Source organism: Aspergillus lucknowensis (assembly GCF_044049455.1).
Source record: "Aspergillus lucknowensis strain CBS 449.75 chromosome Unknown BJX67scaffold_17, whole genome shotgun sequence".
NCBI classification, from domain to species: Eukaryota; Fungi; Ascomycota; class Eurotiomycetes; order Eurotiales; family Aspergillaceae; genus Aspergillus; species Aspergillus lucknowensis.
This window is the reverse complement of record NW_027263561.1, coordinates 147,633-164,006: the sequence shown is the minus strand read 5'-3', so window position 1 is coordinate 164,006 and position 16,374 is coordinate 147,633. Positions and strand designations below refer to the sequence as shown.

At 54.0% G+C, this 16,374-nt stretch overlaps 6 protein-coding genes across 6 annotated transcripts; 5 read left to right on the top strand and 1 right to left on the bottom strand.

Annotated features, from left to right (window-relative positions):
• Window positions 1–90: 90 nt before the first annotated feature.
• BJX67DRAFT_352135 (NAD(P)/FAD-dependent oxidoreductase) lies at window positions 91–2,002 on the top strand. The gene is made up of 7 exons (XM_071028980.1): window positions 91–399; window positions 459–617; window positions 683–792; window positions 841–1,000; window positions 1,055–1,161; window positions 1,222–1,530; window positions 1,639–2,002. Exons 1-7 carry the CDS (start codon window positions 121–123, stop codon window positions 1,826–1,828), a joined length of 1,314 nt encoding a protein of 437 aa, XP_070886695.1. The 5' UTR covers window positions 91–120; the 3' UTR covers window positions 1,829–2,002.
• A 1-nt stretch (window position 2,003) lies between these two features.
• Window positions 2,004–4,831, bottom strand: BJX67DRAFT_387626 (uncharacterized protein; the record flags this gene model as incomplete). The annotated part of the gene is made up of 3 exons (XM_071034241.1): window positions 4,171–4,831; window positions 3,010–4,116; window positions 2,004–2,952 (listed from the first exon to the last, which is right to left on the bottom strand). Exons 1-3 carry the CDS (start codon window positions 4,722–4,724, stop codon window positions 2,004–2,006), a joined length of 2,610 nt encoding a protein of 869 aa, XP_070886694.1. The 5' UTR covers window positions 4,725–4,831.
• Window positions 4,832–5,568: 737 nt separating this feature from the next.
• BJX67DRAFT_352132 (uncharacterized protein) lies at window positions 5,569–6,210 on the top strand. The gene has a single exon (XM_071028979.1). The coding sequence runs from the start codon at window positions 5,698–5,700 to the stop codon at window positions 6,019–6,021; it is 324 nt and encodes a 107-aa protein (XP_070886693.1). The 5' UTR covers window positions 5,569–5,697; the 3' UTR covers window positions 6,022–6,210.
• A 712-nt stretch (window positions 6,211–6,922) lies between these two features.
• Window positions 6,923–12,519, top strand: BJX67DRAFT_76784 (uncharacterized protein). The gene is made up of 4 exons (XM_071035412.1): window positions 6,923–7,175; window positions 7,233–10,250; window positions 10,303–11,098; window positions 11,148–12,519. The coding sequence occupies exons 2-4, from the start codon at window positions 7,269–7,271 to the stop codon at window positions 12,434–12,436; spliced, it is 5,067 nt and encodes a 1,688-aa protein (XP_070886692.1). The 5' UTR covers window positions 6,923–7,175; window positions 7,233–7,268; the 3' UTR covers window positions 12,437–12,519.
• A 90-nt stretch (window positions 12,520–12,609) lies between these two features.
• Window positions 12,610–13,961, top strand: BJX67DRAFT_352129 (SIR2 family NAD-dependent protein deacylase). The gene has a single exon (XM_071028978.1). It carries the CDS (start codon window positions 12,683–12,685, stop codon window positions 13,703–13,705), a length of 1,023 nt encoding a protein of 340 aa, XP_070886691.1. The 5' UTR covers window positions 12,610–12,682; the 3' UTR covers window positions 13,706–13,961.
• On the top strand, window positions 13,824–16,330 carry BJX67DRAFT_76762 (uncharacterized protein). Its single transcript, XM_071035410.1, has 3 exons — window positions 13,824–13,948; window positions 13,997–14,194; window positions 14,296–16,330. The coding sequence occupies exons 1-3, from the start codon at window positions 13,942–13,944 to the stop codon at window positions 16,179–16,181; spliced, it is 2,091 nt and encodes a 696-aa protein (XP_070886690.1). The 5' UTR covers window positions 13,824–13,941; the 3' UTR covers window positions 16,182–16,330.
• The last annotated feature ends 44 nt before the right edge of the window (window positions 16,331–16,374 follow it).

Below are 16,374 nucleotides of genomic sequence, written 5' to 3'. Positions count from 1 at the left end.
GGATATCACATGACTTCGTTTGATCAGTGGCATTCTTAAAGCTCCTCTGAATACCATGTGGACTTAATTTTCTTATCTATCTATCAATATCGTTGACAACCTCAAGATAATCCGCCGGCCATGTCACCGCGCAAAACTACAAAAGTCATCGTCGTCGGCGGCGGCGGGACGCTGGGCTCCTCAACAGCCCTCCACCTCATACGCGCAGGCTACACCCCGTCCAACATCACAGTCCTCGATGTATACCCGATCCCCTCAGCACAATCAGCAGGCTACGACCTGAACAAGATTATGAGCATCCGGTTACGCAATCAAGCGGACCTGCAGCTCTCGCTTGAGGCTCTGGATATGTGGAGGAATGATCCGTTGTTTAGGCCGTTCTTTCATAATGTTGGGATGGTGAGTTGCCATCCATCGGTTGATTCTGGTAAAAGATAAGGTTATGCTTACGAGGGTAGATTGACTGCTCGTCGTCAGAAGAAGGCATTGCGAGCCTAAGGCGGAAGCACAAAGCCCTGATAAGCGCAGGTGTCGGGCTGGAGAAGACGAATTTCTGGTTAGAGAGTGAAGAAGAAATCCTTGCCAAGTTACCGCAGTTTACGCGAGAGCAAGTCAAGGTATGCACCTTGGCTCTATACAAAAGTCATACTACCATGGGTGATGACTGATCAAGATGGCTTAGGGCTGGAAAGGCTTATTTTGCGGCGACGGGGGCTGGCTGGCTGCGGCCAAGGCTATCAATGCTGTCGGCGTGTTCCTCAAAAGTCAAGGCGTTAACTTCGGGTTTGGAGGGTGTGTCTACTGCTTAAGTCTTTTGTCAACGGTGTTAACGGATTCTAGTGCTGGGACATTCAAGCGGCCGCTCTTCGCTGCTGACGGAACAACATGCGTTGGCGTCGAGACTTCTGATGGAACCCAGTACTACGCCGATAAGGTCGTTCTAGCTGCGGGCGCATGGAGTTCAACGCTGGTAGATCTGGAGGACCAATGCGTTTCGAAGGTATGTCCCAGGTATATCTATGACCAGGAGGCATGCTAATCGAACGCACACTAGGCCTGGGTTTTCGCCCATATCCAACTAACACCCAGCGAAGCAGCCGGATACAAGAACATGCCCGTCGTCTACGACGGCGAATACGGCTTCTTCTTCGAGCCGAACGAGTAGTCCTCCCAATCCCCTACCCCCAAAAAACCAACATACTAATGCTGTCTACCTCCCAGACACGGCGTGATAAAAATCTGCGACGAATTCCCTGGCTTCTCGCGCTTCAAACAGCACCAACCCTACGGCGCCCCAGCACCAAAACGCATCTCCGTCCCGCGATCCCACGCAAAACACCCAACAGATACATACCCCGACGCCTCGGAGGTTACCATCCGCAAGGCCCTCGCCCGATTCATGCCCCGGTTCTCGGGGAAGACACTGTTCAACAGGTCTATGTGCTGGTGCACGGATACTGCGGATGCGAATTTGTTGATATGTGAGCATCCGCGGTGGAGGAATTTTATTCTTGCTACGGGTGATAGTGGGTACGTTTTCCCCTTTCCCCGTTTTACTTTTCCTGAAGCTCGGCTGTGGAATGACATGCGTGTGAGCTCCGTGGTATTGCTATTGCTAATTCGACTTTATCTGTGCAGACATAGCTTCAAGATTCTCCCGAATATCGGGAAGCATGTTGTTGAGCTGATGGAGGGGTCATTGGCGACTGAATTGGCGCATGCATGGAGGTGGAGGCCTGGTATTGGCGACGCCCTCAAGTCGAGACGTGCGGCGCCGGCGAAGGATCTGGCTGATTTGCCTGGGTGGAAGCATGATGCAAAGTTGTAAACGTCCGGGGCTGCTTGTTCTGTAAGCATTGCTCCTTGAAACGCAGGAGGGATGCCTACAGCATAACTTATATAGCAAAGAAACGCTACTGCATGCATCGAGGCTTACGTGGTGGGCAGTAGAATATTGGAAGTATTGAACTTCTACTATCCTGTATTATCTATAGATTAGGACCTTATATATAAAGCCGCGAAAGGCTAGGCTCATGAACATCGTCAGAAGTGAAAGCGCAATGATAGTAGCCAGACCCTACAGAGTTGGACCAGGCCACCCCCGTGTCAACAGTCGCCGGTGACAGGGTCTCTCTATCACTACCTTCCAAATAATCTTCATGCAATGAGTCGTTATTTAAAACCGTTTGGGTATCCCCGCCGACACGATTCGAGAATTCCAGGGGCCGGGGAGGCGAGTAAACACCAGGAAGCTCGCCCCACTGGACCGGCTTCAGGGCGTGTCCCCCGCCGTCACCATCTGTAGCCGGTGACAGTTTCGCCGGATGACAAGCGGCGCTAATAGCCGCACTGCACTGTGCAGCCAACGGCATATGAGAGCGAAATCGACGCAGGCCCAACAATATGGAGCCGAGAAGAAGAGCGCTCGCCACGACAATACCGAATATGATAGCCACAGGCGAATATCCACACGTTACGACCTCCCCCGAAGAATCAGGAACGCCATTCCGATCAAAGGGGATGATATCGACGAAGAAAAAACTCTGCGAGACGAGCCAGTGCAGCACGGCTGAGGCGAGCAAGAGCGGCAGGCTATATCGATAAGGGAGGGAGAGATAGTACGTTGAGCGCTGGGCGCCGTGCGGCCAGGAGACGCGTAGTGGCTTCCGTTGCACGGCGTAGTTGTCGTATTCGACTGCGCTGAGCATGATCGTTAACAGGGCGTTATACATGAAGTAGGCTACTGAGACCAGAAGCTGCGGCGTGTTGGCCAGCAGGACCATGGAGAAGATCCCGCTTGCTGTTGGGGGTGTGTCCATTCCTGTGAGGATTGTTGCGGTTGTTACCTGGCCAAGTCCGTGGTCCCAGATTGTCTTTGTACCGTAGGCTTTGTTGAAGTCGAGGACGCCGAGACGGAGGCAGTAGATAGATGGGATTAGCATGCAGATGAAGCTAGTGACGGTGTCGGTGTCAGTTAATGTTTCCACAGAAGGCGTGGGGGTGACTTACAGGGTGATCGTGCAAACCCATCGGGATATGCTCACAGCTTGGTACCAGCGTTTCCGCGCAGGTAAACGGAGTGGGAGGTTTGCTTTGTCGACCTCGATTTCGGGAAGCTTGCGTGATTCGCGTGATTTGCGCTTCTTGCCTGGTGCTTTGCGCCAACCTTGAGTCCTCTTATCAACCAAAGGTTTTGAGAGCAAGCAAGCGCCCTCAGTCGTTGGATCCGGACGATCCAGGAAAGACGCGATCGCGTCCCCGATGGTGAGGAAGACGTCCTCTCGCCTATCTCGCGCGGTGAAAAGCGCACAGAGAAGCTTGATAATGTTGCAGCCGATCACGATAATGCAAATTGGAGGGCTGAAAAATAGTTGGCAGCTCTCTTCAACCGACAGCGCCATACAGTGGTCAACCGCGTACGTCTGGTTCAGTTTGTCGGTTTGATCTTCCGAAATAAAGCACTGAGGTTCGTGGCCAAGTAGCGTGACATTCCCAGGGAAGGAACTATTTACCCACTGAGACGGGTCGTCGAGCTGAGCCTGCAGCTCCCTCTCCGTGGGGTCTTGGTCCAGGAGGTCATTTAGATGCTTGTAGTCGGGGGTAGTAGGGATCCCGTAGGACCCTAAATTCAACCATCCCTGGCCTTCGTAGAAGCCGTCTGTGGTGGGTACGCGGAGTAGTATACTGGGAGTGGACCAACGAAATGGCGTGACGGACCAACTATCAATGCTCTCCTCGGCCATATCCTTCGTGCAGTCAGGGTTATCACACATCCATTTGAAGGAGCTTCCCGACTTGTCGTTAAAGCTCTTGGAGTTCCCTGCTCCTATTAAGCCCATGGGTTCAGCTTCAGGCATCGAGGAGTTCGTCACCAGGACGAGCATCCTTTGGCCGGATACATAGTCCTGAGCAAAGGTATGGATACATTCCTGCTTGGAGAGTGTCGTGAAATCCCCACCGGTCATGGCAGCGTTGAACGACGGCAAATCAAGCCCAGCATTGTCAAGCATGCAATCCTCAAAGTCTGGCGAAAGGTTCCCGCGAATTGGGCCAGAATTGGCTGCGACGACGGAATATTCCATGGGCCCTAGGGAGACATAGATAGCCGAGTTGTAGCTAGCAAAGGAAGAGTCAGCTGCGGGCCATCAGTGCAAGCAGAAGAGAACATACATTAAATGTATTGGCAAAGACGTGATCAGCAGAATCCATCCGAGTAACTGCCTATTCCCCCGCTGACGACAGAGGAGATTCGCAATATTCGGCACGCCAATCCTAACCCAGGTCCTTTTCTCATGGGCCTCGTCGACCTGCGCCCGCGACGGCGATGCAAGACACTGCATGCAGTAATTACTAGCCCCCAGCACAGCCGTGCTGAGAATGTTAATGACAAGATGTAAGGCCGTGGTCCAATCCTTCACCACGGAGCATTTCCCCTTATACATCGATGCGAAGGAGAAACTTTGTTGGTCATTCTTCGAATATGCCAGGCCAGCGGCGATGATGGTGAGGATGATATTCAGGGCAAGGACGCCGCCCATAACCCAGGCACAAATCACGACGCCTTTGATCCATGCGCGCCCGTGGTCGGAACTCGGACTGGCTGTTATTCTTGAACCTTGCGTCTCCTTCTTCCTGGATAAACATCGCCATGACGTGAGACGCGAGAGGAGTTTTGGTCTTCCTTCTGAGTCCCGGGCATTGGGGACGTGTCGAGTGTAGAACATGCCTGCATTGGCGATGGTTGCTATCGCGGAGGGTGGGATAAACACCGCTCCTCCAGCGCTGGCATCGAGGAAACGATGAAGTTGAGGAAGCGGGTGTCAAGCTGATGAAGCTGGCAGATGAAATCTCAGGGTCTGGAGCTGCGGATCTTGGCGATGCGATCATCTTCCTCTTTGGGTCGCAGACAGGGCTGTGCTGTTGACGATCGTCGAGATTTCTTCAACGGCCAAGACGTAGTTCCTCTTGGAGATGACGTTGAGCCATGGACGCATCTGGGGGCGAAAACAGCTCATGTCGCATGGTCACTATTATGCCGGATAATCCATTGACAACAAATTCTGTCGAGTCGGCGGCCAAAGTGATCAAGATGCTCCGCAGTCTGTGGATTGACCAAATCTGCTTTTGAGTACACGCGTGTCGATTGGCATCGCAGTGCGTGGGTTTTACTCAACACATGCCTTGAGAAAGACCAAGGGGCTTCATGAACCAGCAGACAAACAAATAGCATTCCGATTGACCCGTTTGGCCTTGGCATGTGCTCCGCCATCACCTGCGATGCAAGCATCGGGGCACGGAAGGTTAGTCAAAGGATGTTCCAAGACTTGAGAGTCCCTCTTTCCCGGTCGATCGCTTCACCAGACCCATGTTGGAGAGAATATTGTGGACATCAGGGCCAGCGAACGGTTTGTGCGTGGTCTTTCATGCCGAGCTTGTGGCTTTTCCCCAGAGCACCTGCAAAGGACACTATATTGAATTTGGCGTTAGCGTATGAGGGCCACTCAAATCAACTTTGAATGCTGTATTTCTCTTCCTCACTCGACAGTTATTCGACCGCACCTGGAACTGGGATTTAGTTTGTCCTTCAGCAATTGAGGAGCTGAATGAGTTAAACGTAAGCTAGATTGACGAACATTAAGATTTCCTCGTGGCCTGCTCCGACTTATTCCTTTAGGGGGTTGTGATATCGCAGCTCGAATGCTCGAGCTCCCTTCACAACAAGCGGTCTTCCGATACTCAACCTCTGCAAACAAACGGCCAGAATCACAATATCCAATGTCCCAGGGCCCTTATCTAGGCCTCCCAACCATCGGTAATGGTATGACAGGTATTGTTTTCAAGCTTGAGGAAAGCCGTGTTGTGAAAAAAGCAAAGCAGTATCTGCCTGGGTCTCTTCCAGATCCGGCGCACGTGGAGTATATAAATCAAATAAATCAGCAAACCCTGGAGAATGAGATCCAAGTCTTTAAACGCCTGGGCAGCCATGAAGGGATTATTCACTGTTTGCTCACGCAGGTGTAGGAGGTGATATATATTTCGAACAAACCACCCGCGAGGGTGGCGACACAAAGATACGATGTCAATATGGCTCTCGCGTCAGGGGCCGTTCCGTGTGCTCTTGTATCTGGATGCGCGGTTTTCGTCGCTTTGGTGATGGGCTTTTACCAAGTACGTAAGTACATTGTTGCGTGCGTCGTGTGCTGGCTAATATGTCCAAAAGCAATTGTTGCCCTGGATCCAGGAGACTGTCCTTGTAACAGAGTGTTCTCCGTTTCGATCAAGGCTCAGACTGAGCTTGATGAAGTTGTAGAGCAAAATTGCACCTCGCTTGTTGGAAAGTTTTTCCTGCTTGGAAACGAGTGAGCGCATATCTAGAGGCCTCCTGCTCATGAGCATAGCTTGCATAAAGCACATTATGCATAAAGACTGCATAAGATATTAATGCCCCAAAGTGATCGCGCTAGTCCTGAACAGGTAGTCCGGTTGAGGAGGGCTCCTGGGCTGGAGGAGGAGCGCGTGGGATCAACTCGCAGCCAATCTCTTCAGAATTCTGCAGCGGCCGTGGGAATTTCGATGGACGCTCTTCTGGCTTCACTATTTATAGTCGTCAGGCAACAAATGGTCGGCAACTGAGCACACCCTTAACGGTGGATGGCCGTTTCAGGAACCGCCGCGGTGGGTCGCGTCCTGCACCAACACATCGCGAAGCGGGGAGTTTCTGCTCTCCAGCGTCTCAGCATCTTCGACTCAGTCGGCTGATTCTGAACGACTCATTGTCATCGGACTTGAGACGTGAAGAGGAGCAGGAAGCCTTTCATGTGAATCCTCTCTGGAATGAGTACAAGTCGCTGAAAGCATTTGTGGCAAAGAGCTTTGACTCGTGAATGTCTCGCGAGCAGCTGCCTGGATGACATCCACAATGGAGGCAGGATCTCTGTTTCGAGAACAATGACTTGTCAGACAGCAGCTTCAATCAGACAGCAAGCTATTGGCTCATCAGTGTTACCAGCGATTCGCCGACGGGGCTGAGCGTCGGGCGCTTCTCTCATGACGCCCAGCATCATCAACCCGTATTCGCTCGGCCATAAAATGCGCCTTTTACCTTTCGGAACTGCAGACCACAAACTCTCTCGGGCGCTGCTGTCTCCCACACCTTTTATCTTCGTGATGTAACAGTTAGCGATACTCTTTTGCCTATCTTAATCTCCCGAGTGACTTACCATCTTTCTCAGCTTTTGCTCATCCTTCTTGAGGATCACTACTCCCCCATGCCGCAGAGCGGTAGAGACGAGGCGTGGCTGCGTGCCTGGTGCACGAAGCTCAACATTCCAGCAGATGACTTTCAACCGTTACTCCCGTTATCATCGACCTACTCACCGTCAGCACGGAAAGAAGACGAAGACCAAGCCAACCTCCTCCTCGCGCAGGCGTCCGAGATACGAAGAACTGGTGAATGTAAAACGGCTGCAACGGGAAAGATAAAGAAGGATAAATGGGCGTACGAGGATTATTGCGGCGTTCTGACGGAGATCGTGAACGGCTCTGGGTCCGCTCGCGTCGCCGAAAGTATCTGGAATAGCTTTCAACTGCAGAAGCCCAGGAAGGCCCGGACTGGCCGCTTTGCGAGACGGCAGCAGGCTGCGGATGAAGAGACGGACGATATGCTGTTCCACTTTCTCTGCAGCACGATGAGGTACAAGCAGACGGATATGTTTCACCTATTCGCCCACTTTGCAAGCGCAGACGTCGTCAACAGGATTCTCCCAACGGCGTTGCAGATGCGCAGTTTTCAAAGCACTCAGATTCTCCTAGAAGAAAATGCCGACCCAAATGCGAGCTCGGAGGAGTTTATCGGTCTCGTTAGAGCTGGTGAGGAGGACTTTGTTCGTCTCCTCCTTCAGGCGCGGACGCCAATCGAGCTCGCTACACTTACCTCGGCCCTCCCCGATGCCGTCCAACGTGGAAATGCCATCATCGTCCAGCTTCTCCTCGCCCACGGCGCAGATGCGAATGCCCATAGTGGGCTTGCGATGGAAAAGGCTATTCGCGCGAAGCGTACCGATATTGTCCTATCCCTCCTGATGTCTCCGAACCCTCCGTTACCCCATACGCTCGCCCCTATTGTTGCGTATATTTTCTTCAAGCTGGACACAAGTGACGAGCAGAAATACCATTTCATTCAGCTTCTACTGAATGGTGGCGCCGAGGGCGAATGTGTTGCTCTTGCTCTCAATGGAGCGGTAAGCCAAGGTTGGAGAGAAATGGTGCAGCTTCTCGTGGACAAAGGGGCTTCTCTCAACCATCATAACGCGGAGGCATACAGACACGCAGTTCACGGAGCCGACTTGGAGACTGTTCGGATCTTAAATCAGGGAAACTTGGACGATAAACTTGCCACTGACATCTTTGGAGAAATCGCGAAAACAAAGTTCAGCACTTCAATATCGCATGAGGATTGGCGTGCGCTTGCTGAGCTGGTGCTGGATCAAGGCGTCGTGGGACACGTTGTGGATGAGGCTTTGATTGATCGGGTCAGAGTCGGGGATATCGGCAGTGTGAGGATGCTTCTGCAGCAAGGAGCGTCCGTGGACTACGAGGATGGCCTCGCTCTTGAGTGCGCCATGATATCCGAGGACGAACAGTTCCTTGACAGTTTGCTCCAACACCAACCCGCTGTCCAATCTGTCAACGCCGTTTTCCCTCGGGTTGAAAAGCTGTCACAGACAGTCCAATTACGCATTACTCGCAAACTTCTTGATGCTGGTGCAAACGGAACCGCAGTCGACTTGGTCCTCAAGGGAGCTATGAGCAAGCCAGTCGGTACAAGGGACAAAGAGTTCATCCAGCTTCTCGTTGATGCCGGTGCGGATGTCAGCCAAGGCGAGGGAGTCCTGCTTCGCTCAGTCGTTGGTTCATCTGAAGACGACGTTTTACAAATTCTGCTTCTAGGGTTCCCGTCCCCGGCTGTCCTTGCGACTTGTGTACCGCTTGCCATGAATCTGAGCGAAACCCAGAGATACAAAATTCTACATATGCTCCTGCATAACGGTGCAAGAGGAGATGAAGTGTCTCAAGCGCTTATTGACAGCATTGATGGAACATCGTCTGGAGGTCAGCTAGCTTCCCTCCTCCTCACGACGGGAGAAGCGAACGCCGGATTCGACAATGCAAAGGCATTCAAAAAAGCCATCACTTCGACTAGCCTCGAATTTCTTGAGCTGCTTGTACAGTATAACCAGCTTGATGAGCCTGACTTTTGTTCGTGCCTCCTCGTCGCGATTGACCTTCCGAAGGGGGACAACGCGCGGATGGAAAAGATACGCATTCTTCTTAACGGCGGTCGCGAAATGGCTGGAGATACGGGCACCACTGCGCTGCGCCATGAGATGCAGGGACTAAAGCGACGGGGTGAAGCCACATTGGGCGTTCTCCACATGCTGCTAGAGGCCGGTGCAGATGTCAACCACAAACAAGGTCGTATTCTTTTGGATGCGATCGAAATGGGTATGTTTGAATGCTTCAAATTGTTCCTTGGTGCCCACCCCAATTTCCAGTCTCTCGAGACCGCGTTCGAAAAGGCTCTTGTGTTCGCCTTCCGTACGACTGATCTGCGGTACGTGCAGCAACTCCTCGCAACTGGCATGCCACAGGGAACACTTGATAGGGCACTGCTGCGCACCACCGAAGAGGAAAAGAATGAGGAGCTGGTTCTCCTTCTCCTTAAGCATGGTGCCTCAGTCAACTATCAAGAGGGCTCAGCGGTGCGCAAGGCAATTTCACGTCTAGACCTTGCCTTGCTTGCGCACCTGCTTCGCCATGAGCCTAACGCAGTCACCTTGAACAGTGCGTTCGCGCTGAGCATGACCGTCCAAGACTCTTCTATTAAATATGAATGCTACCGACTCCTCTTGAAGACGGGAACTATTCCGAAGCGGCTCCTCGAGGAGGCCTTGGTCTCCGCTGCTGATGGCGGATGGAGAATGGCCTCAGTTTGCGAACTGCTTCTCGAACACCGCGCGTCGCCAAGCTATGCCAACGGTGCTCCAATCTGTCGTGCTATCAAGTCGGGGCATTACAAAGTTGAGATGGTCAAGCTTTTCCTTCGGTTTGGTATTTCGGAGGAGGCTGTCGCGGCAGCATTAACTTCTGCATTCGAAGCACTCCAGAGTGAGACACGTCTTGCGACCGTGGAGCTTCTACTTAGTGCTGCGAGACCAAAACTGACTCTTGATCAACTACTCCTCAAAACGGTTCGTTGCCCTGTTCAAATTATTTCGTATTATGCCTCTAATGTGCTGATAGGTAACTTCGCCTTCTCCCGACCGCCGTCTAGTTCAGTGCCTACTCAAAGTCAACGCCTCTGTGCTCTATCAAGGAGGGGAATCGATCATCCACACAGTGATGTGTAACGATGTTGAGACATTACGGCTCCTTGAGCCTCATTTTCGCGGTCACTCGGGAATATCCGAAATGTTTATGACGGTCTGGGGAAATGGCAAACGGCCGAACTCGCATGTAGAAGAAGCGGTGCTATCAATCTTGCTGAAAGCCGGCGCGACAGGCGAGTGCATCAGCATGGCGCTGCTGGAGACCACCAAGACGGTTTCGACTACTCCTGCGGGTTTCGCCTTCATTGCCAACCTGCTGAAAGCAGGCGCGGACGTGAATTACAATGATGGTGCTTGTCTAATGGAGGCATCGACACAGGGTAATCTTCGCGTACTGAAGGAATTGCTGGCATACGAGCCTCGACGGAGAAATATGACCCGTGCGTTCCCACTCATCTTCAAGTCCGGAGTTGATAACCGGTCGCTTCGTGAGATCGCGGTGGCATTCTGCTCGCACCAGTCTGCTCCAGACCTCATGTACGAGCATCCGAGTTATGGACCAGTTCTTTGGCAGCTGCTCCAAAGCTATCCCAACGAGCGGAAACTAGTTCAGTATCTCATCGGCAGGGGGTGCCCAGTCGACCCAACTGTCAAAGCAGCTCTTCCCCTGTCACCGGGTGAAGAGAATGTTTCGCTCCTGTGTTGGGCACTGGCCAAGGAGAAGAGCGCGCTCGATGAAGACGTTGTCGGTATCCTAATTCCCGCAGGAGGTAAAACCGCCATCCCTACCAGATAGACAAGTGCTGACATAGTACCTAGCGAACGTCAATTATCAAACAAGTCTGTCGCAAAGCACTCCACTGCAGTTGGCTATTCTCAGCTCCCGCACTGAGTCTCTCTCTGCCCTTCTACGCTTTGGCGCGGACCCCTCGCAAGAGTCGTCGAATGGCATCTCCCCGCTCTCCCTTGCCTCGTCGATTGGAAACAGCCATGTCGTCCGCGAGCTTCTTAAAGCGGGTGCGGCCCCAGGTGACGGGAGTCTCCACGAAGCCGCAAGGATGGTCAACGTCAGTGTACTTCAAGTTCTTATCGTCGAAGGCAAACAGCGAGACTATCCCTGCTCAAGATTCCAAGGTCGTACAGCCCTCGCTGAACTCTGCTTGATGGCTGGGAACAAACCGGTTAGCCAACTTAAGAGTGCCATTGCGCTCTTGAAATCCAGCGGGGATGTCCGACGGAAATCCAAGGGGAAATCCGTGCTTCACTTTGCGCTTGACAACGCGAATGCCATTCTTGTTACGCAAGCACTTCTGGATGTGTTTATGAGCGAGTATGTCAACGCAGACTTTAACCTGTTCGAAGACGGTCGGTTCCGCTACTCGCCTCTGGCATACGTCTCTAAAGGTCTGAACAAGGCACCTGCATCTCAGCGCGCCGGGTTAGTGGACCTCCTGATGGAATTCGAATGCAAGGAACGTTTCTGGGCTGCTGAAGGCGACCAGCCAGAAGATATGGTCGGTGCCCCTGACGACATTATTCAAGCTATCAAGGTACAGCGACAGCGGCAGGCCCGCATTCAAGAGGAACAAGAGGACCACCATCGCCGACTGATGCAGCGACGCGCCGAGCAGGCAGAGGAGCTTGCCGCCCTCAAAGCTCGACACAATCTGTCCCTGGAGAACCAGCGCGAAATAGCTACAGAGACGGCCAAGATCGAAACAGAGGCAGCAACGCGCCAAGCGACCATCGCTTCGCAGCGGTACGACGCCGAATTCGCCTACATGCGCCAGGTGACGGAGCTCGCCAATAAACGCAAGGATGACTCGAACTACCGCGAGATCGAGCACAGGCGGAACCTCGCACTCATGGAGAAGACGCAGCGGGATGAGAGCTATAGTATTGAGAAGCAGCGGCGGGAAGAAGAGGCAAACTTTATCCAGCGACGCGAGAGGCTGTTAACCTCGGGCTATGAGGACCGAGCGAAGATTGACAGGGATCGGTACGCAGAGCAGATGCGGCTCTTCGACGCGCAGAAGAGTATTGTCGAGATGAGTTCACGGCCGCGCCCGGTGCAGCAGATCGCGTATGAGGCTGACTCGCTGGACTGACTGACTTGGCCATTTATTGTAGAACTAGGCGTCGCATTTACAGCATAGCATTTTAAATGTAGCGAATACATTTCTGATTTCACTCAGCCTCAGCCCCATCACATGATTGTTTCCTCGACGACCAGGCGTATTCTAGAGTCTGTATATATCTCTCTCCCCTCTCACATCCCCTCTTGCCCCTCGCCTCGCTTCTACCTCCTCCTCGTCTACAATCCCCTTCCAAACAAAACAGCGAACAAAAATAAAATGTCCAACCCCTCCAAATCAAACTCAACCCTCGCACCCCTCTGCACCTCCATATCCTCCGGCAGGATAACCTCCATCCTCGTCCTCGCCGGCGCGGGCCTCTCAACCTCCGCCGGAATCCCCGACTTCCGCACCCCCGAAACAGGTCTCTACGCAAAGCTCGCCCCGCTCAATCTCCCCTACCCGGAAGCCCTCTTCCACATCTCGTACTTCCGCCACACGCCCGAGCCCTTCTACGCCTTTGCGCGCGCGCGGCACCCGAAGAATCTCCGTCCGACGGTGGCGCATGCGTTCCTCGCGCTCCTGGAGAGGAAGGGGAAATTGAAGTTCGTGGTTACGCAGAATATCGATGGGCTTGAGGTGGACGCTGGTGTTTCCGTGGATAGGGTGCTTAATGCGCATGGGAGTTGGAGGGGTCAGCGGTGCCTTAAGTGTAAGGTGCCCTTTGATGCGGGGAGATTCAGGGATGCCGTTGGGAAGGGGGAGGTTCCGATTTGTGGGGTGGAGGGGTGTGGGGGAGCTGTGAAGCCGGATATTGTGATGTTTGGGGAGAGGTTGCCGAAGGAGTTTGATGATGTTGTGGAGAATGTGCTTCCGGAGGCGGATATGGTTCTTGTTATGGGGACGAGTTTGAAGGTTGCGCCTTGCTCGACCTTGCCGAGGAAGGTCGGGGGGGATGTGCCCCGGGTTCTGGTGAATAATGAGGTTGTCGGGGACTTTGGGACGCGGGAGAGGGATGTCTGTGTGATTGGGTCGTGTGATGACGGGGTGAGGGAGATGGCGAGGGAGTTGGGGTGGGAGGAGGAGTTGGATGAGGTGTGGAGGGAGGCTGTGGAGAGGAAGGAGAGGGCTGTTCAGGCAGAAGGGTGGGATGAGGAGAACGAGCCGAGTCTGGACGAGTGCATTGCGAGGGCAGCGGAGAAGATGAAGGCGCGCAATGGGGTGTCGGATGGGCACAGACGCATGCTGGAGGGGCATTTGGGGGAGAAGATGGCGAGTATCCTGGGCAGGATGAATCTTTAGGGTGGAGCATGTGTACCTCAATGTACCACCAGAAAAGCCTCAACATGAGGAGTTCGTTCGAGATGTTGGTTTCTGGCGGGGTCGCGACTGACTCGAGAACACGAGAGGCCACCGTGGCCGACAATGAAAGACTGCTGAATGTGTGTTGCCTACCAGGCCGCAACAATCTCGCTCCAGAGTTAAAAGCGTCATCTTGACCTCTCAAGTAGCCAGTTAGTATAGGCACCGGAGTCAACATGGACCGTAAGCACCTTGAGCCCCTCCCATCCACACCGAGACTAACGCAAGAAGGACTCTCAACCTGGATCTTCGGCCGGAAAAGCCACCGCATCCTGCTCCTGGGCGACGACTCCAGCGGCAAGACGACCTTCCTCCGGCAGCTCAAATTCGGGGAAGTCGGCGAGACAGAGCCACAGCCGACACGGGCCCTGGATGTTGAGACGGTGTATTTCCCCGCGAACTACGAGTGGAATATCTGGGAATTCCGGAGTATGTCCGCCCCCCAACCATCCATTCTTGTCCCTCTCCTTCCCATCCTGTGCTACGTTTTCCCCAGGAGATGGATGCTGACTGGGACGCACCGTAACTAGTTCGATGCAAGCCGGTGATATGGCGGGCGCTTGCGCCGCATATCTTGGTTGTGTGGTTGCATGATTGCACGACCGATGACTGGCCTCCGTGCGGGTTCCTCGGCCTGCTGAAGCAGATGGTTGACAGCGGGTGTCGGTATATCTGGGTTGGGCTGAACAAGCAGGACTCGCCGCACGCCTCGGTAGAGAGGGTGGAAGAGGCGAGGCGGAAGTACGCGGAGGAGCTTGCGAAGTATAAGGACCAGATCTCGTCGAAAGTAGTCACGTTGAGCGCGAAGACTGGGGAAGGGGTGCCCGAGGTTCTCGCGGACATCCATCAAACCGTGGTCAAGGTGAAGCTGCCGCCCCCGGGGGTGGGTGATGAGGAGGGAAAGATGGAAAAGGCAGTCAGGGGCGACACGACGGTGGAGAGACTGACGACAGAGGACCTGCCGCACCTGGTTGAGGAGGAGATTTTTCGCGACGCGCTGGACGCAGATGCCTTTTGGGCACCGTTCCTGAAGGGCGATCTGCCACGCTGGACCCATTACATCTACTTGAAGGCGCTCTACTTCATCATCCTCGCGCAGGCGAAACGGAAAGACTTCTATCAGATCGCAGAGGAGTTCACAGTCCACCTTAACCGGCTGCGAAATACCGCGCCCTTCTTGTTCGAGGGCAGCAAGACGCCCAAGGTCTACGAAAATGCACCGTTCAGCCGATGCCTCGCTACGTTCTGGACGCTCCAGCTGCAACATGCAATCCGCGAGCATCGCAGACACACGATGAGCGCTCAGCTCCCATCGCGAAACGACTTCCCCAACGTCCTCCGCCACTCGCCGTCGCTGATAGACAGCTACCTCTGGATAGACTATTACTCCACCGAACCCCCCTGGAGACCACGAGACATCTGGTCCGCCCCAACTCGACGGGCCCTACCAACACAGACGAACTATCTTCGGGATCCGGCGACATTATCTGTGAGAGATGAGGGCCCGGATAGGCTGGTCCGCTACGCGTTCGCGGTGATGCAGTACGTGCGGAGCACGGGTGCGCCGCGTGGCAAAGTGGTGACACAGGCTCTGCGGGCCCTTCAACAGAGTACGATGCGTGGCAGGGCGGCGGATCCCACGGTGGAAGCATACTCGGAGACGCAGGCGTATTTCTGGATCCAGATGGTGCACGCAGCGTTGAGGTCGCTGGACGACGAGAAGGGCGTGCGTGACACTTCGGAGATGTCGTTTGAGGCGTTCCAAGAGGTTTTCCACCTCAAGCCTACTGAATGGAAAGGGTACTATTCGAAGAAGGTGTGGAATGGTGTATCCGCGCGGTCAGAGTTCAAGATGCCTGACCTCAAGGCACTGCCGAATGTCATCACCTCTGTCGCGGACGCGAAACCTCTTCGAGCAACAGACATATCGCCAGGAACTTCGAAGCTACCATCCATTGAGGAGTTGACATTCCGCGCAAGGATGCTCTGCGACGAGTTGACAGAGGACCTGCAATCGCGAGGCCCCCCGCTCCTCACGCACGCACATCTGCTCTTCTACCTCCACAAACGCTTCACACAATCTACCGAGGAAGCCAAGGAAGAGCGCCTCCAGCGACAGGCCAACGAGCTGTTTAGCGAGATAACAGGCCCGATGGTAGCCGGGCCGACGCAGCGAAACTTCTGGATCCAGCAGGTCGGATTCGCAGTGCTCGATCCAGACACTCGCGGGGAGAGCTCGACATTTCCCGAGTTTATTACGAGCAACCTGCACCTCGTGTACGAGGAGCTGCATGGGATTTATTACAGCCCTCGGGTCTGGGATGGAATGGGTGCAAGGGAGAGGATCCAGGGGCCTGACCGACGGGAGATGGAGGCAATTGCCGAGCTGGAGGACGAGGACTGGGAGCATGTTTGATACGGGCACGATAGATGAGGACATTCGCCTCAGCACTCAGTCATTGGCGCGCAGAATCCCCCTCTTCTTGGCTGTAACCCAGCAGGCCGTCGCCTTATCGCGTCCGCCTCTTGGCCCTGGGCTGGCCCAGGCACGCGATGTAACTCGAGGAGGCGGACTGGCAGCCTTTGAGCAGGGATCGTCAGTGTCCAAC

Excerpts from the sequence above, each read along its gene's own strand:
- BJX67DRAFT_352135 (XM_071028980.1), top strand. The coding sequence starts at position 121 with ATGTCACCGCGCAAAACTACAAAAGTCATCGTCGTCGGCGGCGGCGGG. Across the intron at positions 618-682 it reads TTACGCGAGAGCAAGTCAAG|GGCTGGAAAGGCTTATTTTG; the intron begins GTATGCACCTTG and ends AAGATGGCTTAG. Across the intron at positions 1,162-1,221 it reads TTCTTCTTCGAGCCGAACGA|ACACGGCGTGATAAAAATCT; the intron begins GTAGTCCTCCCA and ends TCTACCTCCCAG.
- BJX67DRAFT_352132 (XM_071028979.1), top strand. The coding sequence starts at position 5,698 with ATGCTCGAGCTCCCTTCACAACAAGCGGTCTTCCGATACTCAACCTCT.
- BJX67DRAFT_76784 (XM_071035412.1), top strand. The coding sequence starts at position 7,269 with ATGCCGCAGAGCGGTAGAGACGAGGCGTGGCTGCGTGCCTGGTGCACG. Across the intron at positions 10,251-10,302 it reads ATCAACTACTCCTCAAAACG|GTAACTTCGCCTTCTCCCGA; the intron begins GTTCGTTGCCCT and ends ATGTGCTGATAG. Across the intron at positions 11,099-11,147 it reads TATCCTAATTCCCGCAGGAG|CGAACGTCAATTATCAAACA; the intron begins GTAAAACCGCCA and ends CATAGTACCTAG.
- BJX67DRAFT_352129 (XM_071028978.1), top strand. The coding sequence starts at position 12,683 with ATGTCCAACCCCTCCAAATCAAACTCAACCCTCGCACCCCTCTGCACC.
- BJX67DRAFT_76762 (XM_071035410.1), top strand. Across the intron at positions 14,195-14,295 it reads GAATATCTGGGAATTCCGGA|TTCGATGCAAGCCGGTGATA; the intron begins GTATGTCCGCCC and ends CACCGTAACTAG.